Raw genomic sequence first — 20,251 nt, forward strand, 5'->3', positions numbered from 1 at the left:
GACGTAAATGAACGACGTAAATGAACGTTGGTTAAGCTTTTCCTTCTTTGAAACGAGAGCCACGTTAGCTGCTTATTTTTCTATCTTTCCTCTCCCCCTCTCTTTCCTTTCGCTGTATTGAAACTACACTTGATACATCAGGCGCAACGCTAAGGAAGCTATAGCGAGAATTTCTGCATTTGGTTCGTTCCCACAATCAAATATTTTGATGATTTTACCGCGCGCAATCATTTGTGAGCACTCTGTTCTTCAAGGCTCCGCCCCCTTTCGATCTATTTTGAAAGAAAGTGAGCCCAGCCATGAATGCAAAAAAAAAAGGTCAAAATGAAGCGGTGACGTGCTTCACACACAAGCCTGTATCTCTCTTCTCTTTCTGTGTTGCTCTCTCTTTTTCTGTTTTTTATTCGTGTATGTTTCTTTTTATACTATATTTCTCTGTATATTTTCCTTTCTCTTCTTCTTTCTATCTTTTTCGTTGCTCTCTGTTCTTGCAAGATCCTTTTTTGTCGGCTTATTTCTCCATCTCTAGTTATTTATTTTATTGTCCAAGTTCCTTTTATTTTTTTCCTCTCTATATCTCTTTACCCCTTTGTTTCATGGAGTTTCTCCCAAATTTACCAAGAGGGAAATCTGGTGCTAGTAACCTGCTGGATGCAAGAGAATGACGGGATATGCGAGTTTCGAAATTCACTCGGATTTGTATACATCAAAGACGCCTCTTGCTTCACGTTAAATTATTGATTTCTTACTAAAAGAAAACCTAATAAGCTATTTATTTTTGTCATTGCGCAGAAACATATTTTATTTAACACTGGAACCTTCTGCGTTGATGTAAAATTTTACGGAACGTAAGAATTAACCAACGGCCGCTAAACTTGACAAGCAGACGACAAAGCGAGCGTTCCCTCCCCCACTTTTATGTCGTCTGTTTCTTTCTTGCGCCCTTCAATTTTGCCGTCAAGGTGAGTTCACTATTATTTTAGAACATAATATGCGTGAATGAGATCCACTTTTAAACGTTTTGTATAGGAGAAGCTTTATTTACGCTGTCGTATTCACTTTTATGCTGAAGCCTCGCTCAACACCATCCAACACAAGCCTCGCAGACACAGGCTGTGGCTGTGTACCAATTCTTAGACAGCACGTAGACAGTCTGGGCAGACCATAGAGTTTCCTATTATACACTAGAGGGAACTGTGGTGCTAGTGTCTATGGGAGCTGCAACGCGCAGTGCTTCAGTGAGCATGGGAATGATGAGTAAGACGGCAAGTTGGGCCAGTTGGTTAGGATTCATCGTGAACTTACTTACAGCGCTACACCATAAAAAATACAGGACAGGGAAGGAGCAAAAGCGCCGTCTTTTCTTTCTCTTTTGCTCCTTCCCTGTCCTGTATTTTTTCTGGTGTTGCGCTGTAAGTTCACGATGGGAATGATGAGTAGTACATACATTTGTCTAATCTCCGTACTTCTGGCCTGCTTCTGGCTACGTGTGTGTTCGTGTGGCTTGGAGCTGTTTAAAGAAAAATCAGCAAATGTTCAGCGATTGTATTTCACCACGTTTTTTTAAGCCTGCTTTTTCAAATCGGGTCACGAAGTTCAAAAGGGTTCGTTCTTTCCTTCAAAACAAAACTGAAACGCCGCGATAAACGAAGCCACAAGTGCGTTTCGCCACTCGCAAGTACGAAAACTAGGCAAATCTGTGTACAACCCGGCTGTGTTACAATTCTTAGACAGCACGTATACAGTCTACGAAGAGTGCTTAGAAGACAGCACCGAGCCCACGCTGTCTGAGAATCGGAACACTTCTGGTCGGCTTTAACTTAACGATGCGCCACCTCGCGTCGAGAAGAAAAAGCTAAATAAACAAACGTAACAGTTGTCTTTTCTGGCTTTTTTCGTATTGAAATCAAAAACAAATAAACGTTACTCACATTGAGCGTCTGGGAAAGCATCTGCTTGTGTGCAGACGATCATTCCGGCGAGATTCGATTTACCTGAGCGATTCGCGGAGCCGCCATCTTGTTTAGACAGCAAAGTAGCCTGCATCGTATTTGTCTACGATGCGGTCTTCTCGGAGCTGTCTAGTTTGCCGACTACGTGAGAATTGGAATGGGACTTAAGATGGCCGTCGTCCATTTAGCTGTCTATTTAGCCGTCTATGTTCAGTATTGGAACACCCCCTCCAATCATTCCCATGGTCGCTGAACGATCGCAGCGCCATAGTCCCCTCTAGTTAATTTTAGGAAACTCTATGACGCAGACAGCTTGAAAAAAAACAGCACCGAGCTCAAGCTGTCCGAGAATCGGAATACGTCTGGACGGCTTTTACGCGATAATGCGTCAGCTCGCGTCGAGAATAGAAAACGAAAATAAACAAACGTAACAGTTGTCTTTTCTGGCTTATTTCATGTTGAAATCTGAAAAAGCATAAACGTTGCTCACATTGAGCATCTGGAGAAGCGTCTGCTTGTGTGCAGACGACCATTCCGGAGATATCCGATCTATTTCAGCGATTCGCTGAGCTGCCGCTTTGATTAGCAGCAAAGTAGCCTGCATCGTATTTGTCTACGATGCGGTCTTCTCGCGGCTGTCTATTTTGCCGGCTACGTAAGAATTTGAACGGGCCTTTAGATGTCCGCCGTTGATTTAGCTGTCTATTATTCCGCCTACAGTGAGTATTGGAACACACCCACATACACCGCCATTCCCAGTGATCCAACGGGGCCCCTTAATAAATTCGCATAAGCGGTGGCACCCCATTTCCCTCTAGGTATTTTGTGAGAGACAATGTGCCTTCGTTCTATCACTTTCTTTATCTCTATAGTTTCTATCCCTTTCTTTGCCTCTCCCTTTTTCCCATGTTCATTTGACGTTCGCTGCTGTTATGTGCGTGGCAGTGGATTTTGCCTAATTCCTTCGGCACATGCCCACCTGAGCAGCTCTGCATGACCGAACACAAGTTGTCGACAACTTAAACCACTTCACTGTAAAGCATAGAGTTTCCTCAAATTAACTAGATGTGACTCTGGCGCTGCGATTGTTCAGAGATCATGGGAATGATGGGAAGTGCACGGATTTGCCTAATCTTCGTACTTTCAGGCGACGAATTGCACTTTCGGCTTCGTTTATTGCTGCTTTAGTTTTCGGCTTGAAGAAAAAAATGAATTCTTTTGAGCTTTGGAACCCGATTTGAAATGGTAAGCTTAAAAGAATAAGTTGCTGAAGCGCAACCACTGAACATTGTCTGATTTTTGTTTCGAAAAAACCGACTTCAAGGCACACGAACGCACCCGGAGCCAGAAGTACGAAGATAAGACAAATGTGTGTACTGCCCATCATTCCCATTCTTGCTCAAGCACCGTGCGTTGCAGCTCCCATAGACACTATAGCGCCAGAGTTCCCTCTAGGATATATTTAGGAAACTCTATCCTGTAAAGAGGATGGGGGGAGCGCGTATCGGTTCGGGATGACGAAAGCTTTTCCGACGGAACCGCGACGTGATCGCGAGGCACGCCGTAAATAAGCGCCACGGAAAAGGTGGCTGTTTTTTAACATAAACTGCCATCGTGCCGCATACGGGCCTCCGCATTTCGCCTTCATTGCAATTCGACTCCTGCTGCCGGCATTCGAGCCGTGGCCTTTGGGTCAGCAGCCGAGCAGTGTAGCCGCTATACCACCAGGGCGGACAAGGGCCACAAGCTGCCGACCGCTGAAACTGCTCCCCTATTAAAAAGAAAACATTCGTAGCCATAACCACTTCCATAAAAAAAAATCTCGTGAAGTGAACGACTGAGCAAAGTTATCTAACAGAATTGGCACCACCTTTATCCAACTTTATCAAATAGGTGGGGGAGGGATGCAGTCATCCCCCCTTCCGGGCGCACGCCTATGCTTCTAATGTGGTTTGCTTTTTCGTTCTTTAGACTGAATAATAAATGAAGATGCTAAATTGTTGCTTAGAAATGAACAAACCACCCTTTTTATAACGTTATTAATAGATTGCTCTGGATTGCATCTCATTGTTTTCGTATTGTAGGCCTCGGCGATTACTTCCAGTAACGTGCAGTCGGAGCCAATCGCAGAGGCCATGTTGGCGGCTAATCGAAATGCGGTTGCGGGACGCGCGGACTTCCTCATTTTGTTACGTAGCTTCGACGGCGTTGCACATGATGTGCGAAACAGAAATATTGGTGCGACCGCCTGGCTATACTCGGCGACAACGTTTCTTGGCACTGAAGGGAAAGCTACCGAGGCGGAACTTCTGCACATGTAGCACTACGCGAAGTAGTCCGTTTTGGTGCACGTCTCATAACGCTGTGGAAAATGGCGGGAGTGCACCGTCAACACGGAGGAAGCAAAGATTGGAGAGGGCATGCCCAGCGGGCGTGCTACGTGAAAAGTGTAGAGGAAATGACATCTTTTTTTTTACGTGAAAAGTGTGGAGGAAATGACATCCTGTAGTCACTGCGCCGTGCTCCCGACCGGGCTGCAGAAATTATGTGCATTTCTCCTCTTCTAACCACTACCACCACCACCACATCATGGCGGCCATATTCACTGGGCACAATGGCCGCGTTGCTATGGTTACATGTTGTGCAGTGGAGCTGGTCCAGCAGTGAGTGGCCGCGGCTGGCGGCGGCATGTGGTCACATGCTGAGTCGTGGCGGACAATATCCGTACTCTGCGCCGCGTTATTGGTTACGCAGTGTTCTCCTGGCCGTTACTGTACTCTTTGCAACGTTTACAAATACTTTTGTCCATCACGGGGTTTTAACAGGGTGTAGAACGAGTACATATCCATGTGTCATGCGGCGGATGACGCGGATGAAGCAATTAGGGTTCAGCGAAATTGCGTTGGGCAGCATGACGAAGCGGAACGACGACGAACGCCTTACAGGTTAGTGACGGTTGGGCAGCGCCCCTGCTTGTGACAACGGACAACGTTGTTGAGCCCAGCAAGACGCAATGAGGACCACGTGCACATACGTAGTTTCGTGTTGCGTGTCTACAGTAACAACTTGCATGTGCGTATTAAAACACCTTTTCTGTTCCGCTTTATATACTCTCCTCCAGCATTGCATGTAATCTCAACGTAACAGCAACCGTGTTCAAGTGTCACTTGCACAGTGCTCAAAGTCACCACGGTCGCAGAATTTTGACGCCGGTGAGTTTCACGCGGAACACGGACAGAGTGGCCGGACGCTGCGTCGGCCACGTGGCGGAATGCAACCCTAGAAGGCACACGACCGATTGGGTTGTCTATACAGTTGCTGAATTAATGACGTGAAAACGCTTCCCGTTGTCAGTGCATCTAGCGCGTGTTCTCTTGTACTTGCTTCGTTGCCGGTGAGCTGTTACTCGCTGTTAATGTTAATACTCGGACGAAATGATTTCGCCGAAGGTGTCGCGCTGGCCCAGAGTGTTGAGCCCCGTTCCATTAGTTTCGGATTGTCATGACACGCGCGCTGCGCGGCTCACGTGCTTTCCGAGCCGGAGAGAGAGAGTCGTGCCTTCAGCTTTACAGTCGGATGTAAACAAATGAGGAAAATTTGCCCAGTCAATATGGCCGACTTCCGGCTTCATCGCGGCTTCACAATGAGTGACTTCAGGGCCTCTCCTACCTTTCCTACCTCGGTGACCATCAGCGTTTCATGTAGACGCAGACGACGCTTGGCGTTTGCGGTGCGCGTAAAAAGGCGGGACTTTCTCGTGCGTTCAAAAACGTGAAGTCACAGAAGATAAATTAAAATAAATACGACTATCTTGCTGGCTTGAGCTGCATCCCGTCTCAAATAGTTCCACGTAGAAAAAATCTATTTCACGTCGAAAATACTGGGGCTTCTTTGGAAAAACATTCACTGGCGGTAAGATGCACGCGATTCGGCTCCGTAGCTTTCCTTTCAGTGCCAAGAAAAGTTGTCGCCGAGTATAGTGATACAGTTCCGCAGCGGTATCACCTCGCCACTAGAGTCTGGAGCTCAGCTCATCGCCTAACGTTCCTGCGTTGAGCGTGGGCATGACTCATTACGTGCTGCTCTTCCACGTAACCGTGGCTGAAGATGGAAAGAGTGAGAAAAACAAAGCAGAGTACCAAAATGAGCTACGATATGGCACCATGGCCTTTGTATCTTGATAGCAGACGCTACTCGCATTGTGTGGTAGGTTGAGCACATTTACAGAACCCACAAGAACATACGCAATTTGGGCATCGAAGTCGGCTCGCTTGACCCATGAATCGCATTTTCGCCAGTTCTCCGAGTTCTCTCTGAGCCGTGTGCGATGCAACTGGGCGAAGCGGTCGGATTTACCTCTAAGTAGCACGTGCATGCGTCTCTAAAAATTGTTTGTTTCAGTACACAGCGAAATGAAAACATATGTACTGCGCTTTAGATTCTCAGGACTATCGTAATTGCCTATATTTTCTTTTCTTTTTTCATTTTACCAATACTGATGACAATATTTACAGCCACATTACGTGTTAGCATTTAGAGTGAGTAGTTCACGCAACAGCCCAAGCATTACTGCTGCCGCTTGTCACTAGAAGTGAGACGACGACGACGTGAACGTCGGCTTCCCTCGCGCCAGCCGATCCTCGAGACTGAGCTTGCGCTAGCTTTAGAACTGTCCGCCATTGCTGGAGTGCCGTGCTTCGACTCGTTGCTGGCGACAAGCGCCGCTCAAGAAAAGGTAATGTGGCTGTTGCTTCGCTGTTTCAGTGGACCATTCGACGTCGCCCGCGGTTCTCGTAATGCAGACAGCGCCGTCGACTCTCCAGCTCCCGCCACCGCCAAGCGGACTGGCACTGGGGGCCACCTGAGCGAAGACTACCAGCAGGACTCGTACTCAGACGAAGTGAGCCTCGCGCCGGGTGTCAGTACTGCGCTTCTACCGAGTGAGTGGCGGTGTCTGGTGCATTGCAACGATTTAGTCGTGGTTCATTAAGCGAACCAGCCGTTAACGATTAACGGACTCCGAGAGTCAACCGTGCTAACTGCAGTCTCTTCTGGCCAAAGAGGGGTAGTCTTATGATTCTGACATGGCCGCTCGTCTTGGTCAAACCCAGTTTTTTTGTCATTTTAAAGAGCAGCATGACACGAATAGCACGATGATGCTGTGAGCGGCACCACTACGTCGACACCGGTGGCGTAGCCAGAGGGTGGCACACTGAACCCGTGCCACTACCCCAAATTTTTTCCGCTATGGCAAAAAAAAACCAAATAACCCCCCCCCCCCCACCCCCCCAAAAAAAATTCCGCCCGCGCTACTGGCAGACACGGCACCACCACGTCGGATCGTGCATGCCGTTCACATGGAGAGAAAAATGCACGAACGTTCGCATGTTTCAGCAGCACCAGATTATTCTAAAGCACTTCGCCGCAGCAGTTCTCGTCACCGACCCCTGTGTAATCCACAAGCGTTGAGGGACTCTGTTGATTTTTTTTTTCTTAGCATATCTGGTCTCACGATTTCGCGTAAGTTGAGAAGTCCTTCTTGCATCATCGACATTCCCGATCATCTTCTTTTTTTTTAGCTTCAGCGCTGCGCCTCTCGTGCAGCTCATGCTGACAGATCGAGGCGTGAGCTAGTCAGAACGAGTTCACGCGCCTGGCATTACAACCGCTCCACTCGGCCTAGTAAAAAAAAAACGTGAGGTTTCTGGCATCGCTTGACCTCTCACTACATTCTCTTCAACAATAGATATCTGTTGTGCTGGTTCAAGATAAGAATTACACAAGATGTAGAGGAGAACCACTCAGCTGTCAGAGAAATATAATGGAAAGTGAAATGATTGAAAAATTGCGAGCACCTAGGATCTTCACGACATTTAGCTAAGCAGATGTCAACCAAGCGCTTTTTTCTACATGGTCTCTGACATGTACTTCGGCACACTGTTACAAAATCGATAGTTGAAGTTCAAGTTAAGTTCAAGTCGCTGTCGCTTGTGACGCTACCATCACGCCACGTGACGACGTCGTCGCACCAAATCATCGCGGGGTCATAGGTATACGCGGACCGCAGAGGCCGTGCAAAGCAAAACGAGGAGCCGAGAGCTTTCGGTGATTCCCATCCTGTGGCAGTGCAGATACTAAGGATCGAATGAGAACAAAGAGATGTTTGCTCACACTTCATTGCACATTCACTAACATAGTGTCAGCAGTGAGAGGTTCCAAAGCGGTGCATACGACCCTTTACGCATTGGTCGTATGTCGCGTGTCGTCGTAGTCGTAGTAGCCAGTTGCATTGCATTGCACGTCAATAAAAATGGTGTCACAGCATATCCACAGAATGAATGAGGATGAGCGTGGCAAAGCGTCCGTCACTCTATCCGTGCGTCCGTCTGTCCTCTTCGTCCCACTCGTCATCATCCACCTCGTGGATATGCTGTGATTTTTTTTTCCTACAGAAAGTTAGAGCAGGAGCCATAAGAGCTCGCACTTTTGCCAACAACGAACCTGTACTTAGCGGAAAGCGCGAGCATGGTGCGTCGGTTCAGAGGGACGAAGACGACGTGAATCGCGTGTTCTCGTGTGTGTGAGCCGAGTGAAAAAAAAAAAAAAACAAGACTAGTGAACCTGCGTCACGTGCAGCGCCCGGAAAGAGGCAAATCAACTCCTTCTCATTGGATAAATTTCGTGATTTCGCACATATAAGTTGCTGCTGGAATAGACAGTGATGCGCAACGTGGCAATCGGAAGTTACCTTGCCAGATTGCGTTGTAAGATTCTACAACTAAACTATTATTCACACAAAGCTGGTCTAAAGCGTTACTGTTATGTCAGGTTTGCGAAAAAATGGATACGATATAGATCATTACTTTTTATTTTGTCACCGATGTTCTTAGATACCTGGTAGCACCACTTGAAAAAGTAGGATTATAAATAAATGTGGCAGTAATTTTATCGCTTGGCAGCATTAAATTAGGTTATAGCCACAGGGACGTCTGCTCTGCAGTATTTGACTATACATAATTGAAACAAAGCGATTGCCATGTTAGTGTGCATTTTTTTTACTTACATCGTTCCTTTTGAACCCATCACTATCTCTGTCTCAAATCACATTTGATAGCCTGCATCCTTGCTCAAATATACTTCTGTTTCAATCATTGGCTTTTTTTCTATTTATATATACATTTTTTTCAGTCCCAAGTTACTTTTTGTTTGCGAAACCATAAGCCTTTAAGTTACTTAAAGATCCTGCCACCCGGTTCTTGACCGATCCCCGTTTATGGGTGTGCGCCAGTATTGCAAGGATCACCATCATCATCAAATTCAGATATGTGAGAAGCGGATCGATGGTTCGAATCTCCGCTAGACCCGCTGCATTGCTTCCACCCAATGTTTCAAACCTGATTGTGCTTACCTGACGGTGGCGGTAATCCCGAACGCTCTAATCCCAGCGTTGACACATTTTTTTTTTTCATTTTGCTCAGTTAGAAGTCCGTCTACTGTGCGATGTCCGTTCACGTTAAAAAACACCAGATCATCGAAATATTTGGAGCCCTTCACTATGGCGTCCCTATAATGCTCATGTCAGGGTTTTGGCACGTAAAACCCCATATATTATTATCAGCTATTTTCTTTTTTCCATAGCCCAGTTTATGTGTTGAATTACTTAATTAGCTTAGCGAACTCTCAGTTTCCTCAAAACTTTTCTTGTTATCCATACGCGTTTCTCGCAACTGCAGCCTGATCTTCTCGTGCCTTGCATGCGTCAATTTCAATTATTGAAAAAAAAAACATATCCCGACAGAAAAACAGAGCACTGCTACAGGCCTGTAGGAGCTTCCGCAATGTATGCACTTCGAACATAGACAATAAAAGCTCTTAAAGTTAGGCCTAATGGCATAGGACTCTGAGGAAGGGTCAGTGCTTCAATAAACTCTCTCTCCTTACTTCCTATAGAAACTCGTGACATCGCTTATTCATATCACTCTCACGGTGTGGGCAGTTAGGGAGAGAGATGGGAAGTAAGCGCAGGCTACAAACTCATGGGTCTCGTTCACTGGTGAAGGATGTATTTTTCATCCTTCATATGAGATACTGCATGCGTTAACCTATACGGCATCACTTCCATTTTATTAATATCACCGTGTAAATCGAAAACCTCCGAGGAGGCCTCGTTAGTGTTCTGTGTCTGCCCTACATGCTCTCCAGAGCACGTCTCACGCTCTTCGATAATGGCATTTGTTGTGTGTGTGCCTATACCAGTGTGTGTGCTTTAAGTGATGGCTCGACGTCACAGCGATCATCCACCGGTCAGTCACCAAGACCATTCGACGCTGGCGAACCAAAGCCGTCGCTGCAGCCCCATCGTTGACGGAGCACTCCGTTGCTGATCGTTTGGTCCGGCGGAAAGCATTTAAGCGTCCACCCTCAGCACAAAGTGACTGTCGGCCGCAGTCCAGCACTGAAAGCATCGCCAAGGTACTGCACCGAGTAATGCTTCTCCAACTTTTGAAGAAAAAAAAACAAAGATTGGCTGCGTAGTTCCGCAGCAATCAACATTTGCTTCCGAAATTGTGAGGTGCGCTTTTACTTGCGCGAGTAATCAACAGTATGGTGGTGATTGGGACAACCTTAAACACTGTAGGTCATAGTTCTGCAAGTCGGGCTTAAACCACAAAAGTTTTCTTTTACGTGAAATGATCCTTGGCGAACCAAATGCACTTCGAGTCTGTCTGGAAGTCTGTCTATCTATCTATCTATCTATCTATCTATCTATCTATCTATCTATCTATCTATCTATCTATCTATCTATCTATCTATCTATCTATCTATCTATCTATCTATCTATCTATCTATCTATCTATCTATCTATCTATCTATCTATCTATCTATCTATCTATCTATCTATCTATCTATCTATCTATCTATCTGTCTATCTGTCTGTCTGTCTGTCTGTCTGTCTGTCTGTCTGTCTGTCTGTCTGTCTGTCTGTCTGTCTGTCTGTCTAATACTGAGCCTAAAGCACCTTAACAAACGAATTTATGTATTGTATAAATCAAATTCGGTATTGAAAGGAGGAATGATGCTCTCAGAATAAATTTTCTGATGAACATCACTCGGACAGTATTCTGCGAATAGGGTTCCCACATGACCCACGTTTTTTCCTCTCCAAGACATTCTCGGAATTCAGTGTTTCTAATGCACTAAATTAGCATGATTCCGTTACATACATTTGAGATGGTCGCCAAATTGGCTAGGACATTCGGCGACCGTCCAGGGCGCCGAAGCTACGTGTTTCAATGCTATGAGGTTAAAAAAAAGAAACGTAGTTCGGTGCACGCCCGTTATTCGCGGCAGTGCGCACCCCAAAAAAACGTGGTTCGGAAAACGTACCCGCGGTTCTGGTGGTCCACACGCACTGTAAAAACTGCAGTTTTGGGTCTCGACGCTTGTTCACCCTGGCATGCACAAAACTAGCGTCGCCTCCTCTTTACGGCGCGATTCGCGGCTCTGACGAATGCATTCGCTTTTCTGCGGTGCAGGCAGACCATTCCTACACGATGGCTGACGACAGCAGTCCGTGGACTCAGCTCTTGGCACTGTGCGCAGAAACGAAAGAAGTCCAATTCCAGCAGATAATTGAAGACAAGTAAGCTCCTTAAGCTGTCACACGTGTGTTCATGGGCATAAGGGCACACGCGTAGGGCCGGGGCGCCTCGCCTAATACCTCGTATTTACGATGTTGAAGCAGGTCGGCGAACACCAGATTGTTTAAATTTCTGGAGCCATCCACTATAGCGTGCCTCATAAGCATATCGTGGTTCGGGCGTGTAAAACTTTAAAGTATTAAGATTATGGTCCACCGCTTTTTCCTGATCTCTATATATCGCGCACGTGTCTATATTTCCTGTGCTATTCCTGAAATCAACAAGTTTATGGAGGTCAGACAGGTGTAAGGGTAGATATGTGACCACATACACCCTTGAAAATGGCACAACCACGCTGCGCCATATTCGTACTGTGGCGAAGCCTTCGAACAGTGGGTCGTTCTCTCCAGCGCCTTCTAGTGGGTCGCCCTTTTAGCAAAAAAAAAGAGCAGCTCGTACAGAGAGTCGGTACCCGCATTGACTATATTAATATTATATGGAAGGCGCCCATCGCACACCATCGACACTATACTTCCGTACAAGCCAGATCCGTCCGAGTGGACGCCTATTTCTGCTACAGCCAAGCTTGCTGAAGAGTGTCGAAGGCTTGCAAGACCTTTACAGCACATGATCAAGAGTGGCAATAGGCATTCGCGCTGACACCTGCACTACTGCGCCGACGTTCTTCCCTGGAGCGCTCGTCTGGCTCTCGATCCCTACCACTTCAACTGGCCTATCTTCAAAACTATTGCCCAAATACGACAGCCCCTACCGTGTCGTCAAACGCACTTCCCCTGTAAAGTACTTGATCGAATCCTTCGAACCATCTTCGGACATGCGCCGTCGAGGGCGCGACATTGTCAAAGTGGAGCGCCTCAAAGCCTACCATGACCTGCTCATAGTAACCAGCTGTTAGGTCGCCAGGCGGCTCCCTCTTCGTACCCGGGGTAGTTGTGGCGAAGCCTTCGAACAGTGGGTCGTCCTCTCCAGCGCCTTCTAGTGGGTCGCCCTTTTAGCAAAAAGAACAGCAGCTCGTGCAGAGAGTCGGTGCCCGCATTGACTGTCGCTGTCAAGCATCATCGACAAGTGTCCGCCAATAAACGTCTCAACAGTACCAAGAGTTGTAAGCCATTTGCCTTGTGTGTGATGTCGATGCAGTAAAACGTGCTGTGTCTGCGTGGTGCGGAACTCCCGTACGCATGATCTGGGACTAGCATCGTGACATCGTTTGCTGCCTCGGTGGTTCCAGGAGGATATGTGTGCAAGCTTGCTTTCCTTCTTGACTTTCAGTTGCGAGGCACAAGTTTTGCCCTGGAACGATGGTAGTGGCGGCCACATGTTCTGTCTTGGCTCGAGCCCCGCCGAAGAGCGGCTGGTGCATGTGACTCCGCTGCGCCCTCAAGACGCTTCGACCCACGCCAAACGAATCAGGATGGCAAGGTACACGCAAGGTTATCCGACGCTTAGCGCATGTGCTTGTGTGTGTGTGTGTGTGCGCGCGTGTGTGTGTGTGTGTGTGTGTGTGTTATACGAGTATAAGGGGTTTTTTCATTATTTTTCTCCGCAGTGAACTTAGCAAGCTCAGAAGCAGTCGAAACAACCGGACGTCGGCATTCTTCGTGGATGCCAGGTACGACAGAACCAAGCCTTTACTTCTATGTGTGCACCCGAGAACTATCTAAGCAGCAGGGTGTCTCAAGTATTACGTATTCCACACACAGGAGTGATCCCAACTTGCATCTCTCGTCACCGTCGTTAAGATTTGTGTATGGTTGATCATTCGAGTGCGACGCCTTAGTAAAAACCCATATATATATATATATATATATTGTGGGCATTTAGTATACGCATCCTCTTCACCGGTACATTATCATCATTATCATGTGTGGCTCATGCATCCCCATCGTTGTCGCGTAGCATCATCATCTTGGCTCATTCATCGTAGCTGTCGGCTGCCGGTTCCTCGGGCCTAATAAAAGGTAATCCAAACCAAGACTTCATACGTGGTGGAGAGTGCTGTTAGATCCCTCGTCATCTTCTCGACCACTGTACCCCCTGGAGCTACGTTCAGGTCGCCGCTTGGCCCAGGTGTCCGGAAATATGTCGCACCAAGATGAGGCCGGTGCTGCAGCCGTTCCCACTCAACCACCGCGTGCCGCGCCTTGTCACGTCATCAACAGCCTCCAGCGTGAGCCCCATCCCTTCGCTGGTATGCGCGGGGAAGATGTGGAAGAATGGCTGGACGATTTCGAACGTGTCGGCGCTGCTAACCGTTGGGATAACGCCTACAAACTCGCTTACGTGTCATTCTACCTCACGGGTGTCGCGAAGACGTGGTTCCTCAACCACTACATCGACATCCCCGACTGGTCAGCCTTCAAAGATCAGCTTCGTCATGTCTTTGGCACACCGGCTGTTCGTTCGGCTCTCGCAAAGAAAGCTCTCGCGACTCGGAAACAGCACATCGGGGAGTCGTACACATCCTACATCGAGGATGTTCTTTCACTTTGCCGCCGGGTTGACACACCAATGACAGAATCAGACAAGGTGCGCCAGCTTCTTAAGGGGATTGCACCCGTCGCATTCAATGCCCTAGCGATCCAGAATCCGGCTACCGTTGCTGACGTTGCGACAACCTGTCAGCGCCTCGAAGAACTTGAGTCTATGCGCCTACAATCAGACAGTGACGCGGCCCGTATTACGACTGATCCAAACCTGCGGGATACGATAAGGGCGATTATACGTGAAGAATTGGAATCAATGGGATTCACACTACCTTCAGTGTGTTCCGTTCAGTCCTCTTCAACGTCATTGCGGGATGTCATCAGGGAAGAGCTCACGTCTATGACCCACATGGCCAACCTGCAGCCCATTGTCTCTCGTACTCTACCATCGTTCCCGCACACCGCCGCCGCACCACCAGGCACCGTCAGCTCGACGTCCCCGCCACGAACGTACGCGTCGGTTGCTGCCGCACCTCCCACAAGCTTTCCCACGAGCTTTTCATCACCACCGCGTGATCCGTCACCTGTCCCTCTGACTTCTCTCTCTCCTGGTGCAGTTAGCGCAAGCTACTACCCTCATCATCGATCGACTCGGCCTACGTGCTATTATTGCGGCTATCGTGGTCACATTGCACGCTTTTGCCGCAAGCGCCAGCAAGACGAGCGCCGAGGGTACGACATACGCGAACGGGACTATACCGCAGGAGCCTTGTACCAGGGTCGCCGTTATTCGTCACCGCCGCGTCGATCTCCATCTCCGTCAGCATCGGGTGAACTGCGCAGTAGTCACCGATCAACCCGACGCCGTTCACCGTCGCCTTACCGTCGCTCTTCTTCCCCTCTTCAGCCCGCTACCCTTACTTCTGATCGGCGTCCGGAAAACTAAGCGATGCAGTTTTTGGAGGACAAACTGCATTCCAACACAAGACTCCAATTCCTCCAGCGCGCCCCTACAATATGATTGCGGTCACAGTTGAGGGAGTGGACGTTCATGCTTTGGTGGACACTGGGGCTGCGTTTTCTGTTATTCGTGCTGATTTGTGTGCCCGTCTTCGAAAAGTCACGACGCCTTATGATGGACCGACACTGGTTACAGCCCAGGGAACAATGATTCGCCCTTCCGCTCTTTGTACTGCCCGTGTACTAATCGACGAAATTCTTCATCATATAGAATTTGCTGTGCTATCCCCGTGCTCCCATGAACTCATTTTAGGCTGGGACTTTCTTTCCTCTGCTTCTGCGGCTATTTGCTGTGCACAACGTGTCGTCCATCTTACTGACACGGACCACTTGCTCAACGACGAAACCTACAGGCCACTTCGACTCATCGCTGCAGTAGACATCGAGTTGCCGCCAAACGAACATCAATTAGTGACAGTTTTGTCCAACGACGTCGACTCTGGTGACATTTTGGTCACTCCGTCACCGTATTGCCTTAATAAAGGCATGGTTCTGGCATCAGGGGTGGCTCGCTTCAACAATGGATCAACTGTCCTCGCTGCTACCAACACCACACAAGATAAAATTTTACTACCACGGGGCACTACTGTCGCCTGCGTTGCCGATCTGCAGCCTGTTTGCGTTGTGCCTCTTACCCCTGTCTCCTCTAAAGGCCATCCTGCAGATCATGCTGCTTCCTCGGCCTTTACAGCAGCCATCAACAAAGACTTGAATGACTCACAGAAGCAGCAGCTGCTTGATTTGTTGGAAAAGCATGCAAACTCCTTTGACGTTCATTCATCCACCCTGGGCCAGACATCTGCTACAGCACATCGTATTCAGACCGACGGAACATTCATTGTGCACCGCCGTCCGTACCGCGTCTCTCTAGCTGAACGAAAAATTATTGAAGAAAAGTAGACGATATGCTCCAACGGGAGATAATCCGACCCTCAACCAGTCCTTGGTCGTCGCCCATCGTTCTGGTACGTAAAAAAGACGGTTCCGTACGATTTTGCGTCGATTACCGAGCACTCAATAAGATCACTAGAAAGGACGTATACCCCATGCCACGCATCGACGACGCCCTAGATTCCTTACAGGGTGCTGAATACTTTTCGAGCCTCGACTTGCGTTCAGGCTATTGGCAAATCCCCATGCACGAAGATGATAAAGAAAAAACTGCGTTTGCAACCCCGGACGGCCTATACGAATTCAATGTTATGCCGTTCGGTCTATGCAATGCGCCCGCAACTTTTGAGCGCATGATTGACACCGTGCTGCGTGGCCTGAAATGGAAGACTTGCCTATGTTACCTCGATGACATTGTTGTCTTTTCATCGACGTTTTCTCAACATCTGCAACGCTTGGACGAGGTCCTGACTTGTCTTGCGGGCGCTGGTCTTCAAATTAACACCAAAAAGTGCCATTTCGCCAGCAGATCTATCAAGGTACTCGGTCATATTGTGAGCAAGGACGGAATTCGCCCAGACCCTGATAAAACTGCGGCAGTGCTCCGCTTCCCTCGCCCTGACAAACCAAAAGATTTGCGAAGTTTTCTTGGTCTCGCCTCTTACTTTCGGCGATTCATACAAAACTTTGCCTCCATAGCCGCACCACTTCATAAGCTACTTGCTTCCGGTATGTCCTTTCAGTGGTCTCAGGAATGTGAATCAGCTTTCGACAGGTTGAAGAGTGCCCTCACGACCGACCCTGTACTTGCTCATTTTCACGATGATGCACCGACCTTCCTGCACACAGACGCTAGCGGCCGCGGTTTAGGAGCCGTGCTCCTGCAACGCGACAACTCTTCGCGAGAGCGAGTCGTTGCATACGCCAGCCGCGTCCTCTCCGCAGCCGAGAGGAACTACACGATCACCGAGCAGGAGTGCCTCGCCATCGTTTGGTCAGTACAGAAATTTCGTCCATACCTGCATGGCCGCCATTTCACCATTGTGACCGACCACCATGCTTTATGTTGGCTTTCGACACTCAAGAACTTGTCGGGACGCCTCGGACGCTGGATTCTACGCCTCCAAGAATATGATTTTGAGATCGTGTACAAGTGTGGCAGGAAGCATAGTGACGCCGACGCTCTTTCTCGCTGCCCACTACCAGCGACTCCACTCGGAGTTTCCGCCGTCAATTTGCACAACACGCCCTCGGAGTCCACGTCTACGGCGGTTTCCTCTCTCGCCTCTATGGACCAGCTGCCTTCGGACGACCCGCACGATTTTCCTTCTCGACAGTTGGCTGACCCATACTGTCGACGTATTATACACTACCTCACTGGCAGTTCCCGTCCACCTAATGCAAGGCTCCGTCGCCAACTCTCGCAATTTAAGCTGGACAACTCGGTGCTGTACCGCAAAATTTACCATCCTGACGGTCAGCGCTGGGTTCCCGTTCTACCCCGATCGCTTCGGTCCGAAGTCCTCAGGGCACTTCATGACCATCCGACTGCTGGTCACCTTGGTTACCATAAAACCTACGATCGCATTCGAAGTCGGTTTTATTGGCCAGGCATTACCACTAGCGTAGCTCGGTACGTCGGGTCCTGCACTACCTGCCAATGTAGAAAACTACCAACATCTGCTCCCGCCGGTAAACTACAGCCTCTTCCATGCCCAGCCACACCATTCGAAGTTGTAGGCGTCGATCTTTATGGCCCCCTCCCAGTCAGTGCTGCTGGAAACCGGTGGATAGTAACAGCCATTGACCATTTGACGCGCTACGCCGAGACGGCATCCGTTACAACAGGTTCAGCTTCTGAGATTGCCGATTTCATTCTCCGAGCCATTATACTACGTCATGGTGCTCCACGTGTGTTGCTCAGTGACCGTGGAAGGGCCTTTCTTTCACAACTAGTGAACGAACTTCTTCAGGCCTCCGGCACAACTCACAAGACTGCCTCTAGTTATCATCCCCAGACTAACGGCCTCACTGAGCGATTCCACCGCACTCTTGCCGACATGATCGCCGCCTATATTCAACCAGACCACAAAAACTGGGACGTTGTTCTACCATTCGTCACTTTCGCCTACAATACGGCCATTCAGCGAACAACCGGCTACTCGCCATTTTACCTAGTTTATGGACGCTCCCCTACTTCTTTCCTGGACGTCTCCTTCTTTACCTGCCAAGCGAGTTCGTCTCCATCCTCTTCAGAGGAATACGTTTCACGACTCGCACAGTGCCGCCAACGAGCTCGTATAAACACTGAAGCCCGCCAGGAAGACAGAAAGCTAGTTTATGATGAATCGCATCGTGATGTATCCTTCCAACCTGGAGACGAAGTGCTGCTTTTGACGCCTGTTCGCACACCTGGTTTGTGCGACAAATTTCAGCCTCGGTTTATTGGGCCGTACACAGTTCTTGAAGAGACCTCACCAGTGAATTATCGCGTGACGCCACTTGTAGCCCCAGCAGATCGCCGTTATCGAACTACAGAGGTCGTCCATGTCTCCCGTATGAAGCCCTTCATGCGACGTTCTTTGTCCCCTTGACTTGCCGCGGCCAGGCTGGCCGCTTTCACGTGGGGGGAATTGATGTGGGCATTTAGTATACGCATCCTCTTCACCGGTACATTATCATAATTATCATGTGTGGCTCATGCATCCCCATCGTTGTCGCGTAGCATCATCATCTTGGCTCATTCATCGTAGCTGTCGGCTGCCGGTTCCTCGGGCCTAATAAAAGGTAATCCAAACCAAGACTTCATAATATATATATATATATATATATATATATATATATATATATATATATATATATATATATATATATATATATATATATATAGTCGGCAAGTTCAGTGGATCGGGTACGTATAAAAAAGAAGCTGGTACACGTACGAGAAAGCAAGCAGTTCCTTTATGGATTTACGTTTCGGCCGTGGCACGGCCTTCGTTATATATAGATAGATAGGAATTGACTTCCCAGGGATATGGGAATCCATTGTTTTGCCCTATCGCCTTCGTTGACGCGCTCACTTCTATATATATGCTGGGCTACCATACTACGGACCATGCTACAGATTCACCCGACTGTGTACTTCGCAGCGACCGGAAAAAATCTGATTGACCATCTCGTCAGTTCGTAAACTTTGTGAGGACACAAAAATGAAAGAATGAAACGCTTTAGATTGGTAAATTGTGCATTCACGACTCGAATGTTGTTGATCTGACTGTCATATCTTTCCTAATTACAGAATAAGGTAGAATGTTTTATGTCTAAATTTTGTGCCGAAAACTTTGTTTGTGACGTCACTGATTTCGGAGTGTATTTTTCGTATTCGGAGGAAATCGGCTGAACGAAATTTCCTGAAACTTGGCACGTTTCGTCTGTGGTCTCTTCAGAGGATAGCGTACATAATATCTAATGACTATAAACTACGCTGGGCTTTAATAATTAAGCCGCCGTCAGAATGTGACGCCGCGTTTGGTGCGGGAATTTCGATTTCGTGTTGCCAGCCACTGGTGTCAGCGCGTTTTTTTTTGTTTACCAGGATTTCAGAGAACACTTTTTAATGAGAAAATATAGTTTTTTCTCCTTAGTGTAAGAGTTCACCAATGCAGCGATGCTTGTAAATGGGGTTATACGCATTCTAAACACATCGTTCTGGAATTTTCCATAAACTCTGAGCATTGCTCACTAAACAAGTAGCACAGGTTGGACGAGGCACTTGTGTATCAGGCATTTGTGACAAGGCATTTGTGTATCAGTTTCAAGTTTCCTAATGACATCGTCGGTGAACATTTATAACGAGCTAACGGTGTAGTTTGTGAATTTGGAGCTGCTCAAGGGGCGTGCACCTTTGCTTGACTCGCGTTCCATGATGAACAGCTTGGCCTGCCCTTGAATTCACTGGCATGCGTGCCAACGCAACATTTGAAATATTCACGTTGCATGTTTTCATGCTTTGGCACGTGAACCCAGCGAGAACGTGTCTTTCGCAGAACCAGCATTGTCCATGACAAGTTCCCGGAGGGGCTCTGGGATGCACTCTCTTGCTACCGTGAGGGTCAAGCCTCGGAAGACACGGAATCGGCCGAAGGTGAAAACACTTGTCGCTTCTTCATTGTTCTTTTTTTTATGGGCTGTGAAAACGAATGTACGCGACAAGCAGCACATACACGCGTGCCGTGCCTACGGTAGCGTGGGCCGTGTTATTTTCAGAACCAAAGTAGCAGCTTGTGACAGCAAGAGAGGCAAA

At 48.1% G+C, this 20,251-nt stretch overlaps 1 protein-coding gene across 1 annotated transcript in view; it reads left to right on the forward strand.

Moving 5' to 3' along the window:
- Nucleotides 1-20,251, forward strand: part of LOC142775023 (serine/threonine-protein kinase haspin homolog) — a 62,324-nt gene that overhangs the window by 6,809 nt on the left and 35,264 nt on the right. Inside the window, exons 3-8 of the mRNA XM_075876309.1 lie at nt 6,717-6,892; nt 10,243-10,424; nt 11,489-11,595; nt 12,884-13,033; nt 13,161-13,223; nt 19,995-20,092. Of these exons, the coding sequence (XP_075732424.1) occupies nt 6,717-6,892; nt 10,243-10,424; nt 11,489-11,595; nt 12,884-13,033; nt 13,161-13,223; nt 19,995-20,092 (776 nt within the window). The remainder of the gene's footprint in view (nt 1-6,716; nt 6,893-10,242; nt 10,425-11,488; nt 11,596-12,883; nt 13,034-13,160; nt 13,224-19,994; nt 20,093-20,251) is intronic.

The sequence above is a fragment of the Rhipicephalus microplus genome, chromosome X, assembly GCF_043290135.1.
Source record: "Rhipicephalus microplus isolate Deutch F79 chromosome X, USDA_Rmic, whole genome shotgun sequence".
In the NCBI taxonomy this organism is placed as follows: Eukaryota; Metazoa; Arthropoda; class Arachnida; order Ixodida; family Ixodidae; genus Rhipicephalus; species Rhipicephalus microplus.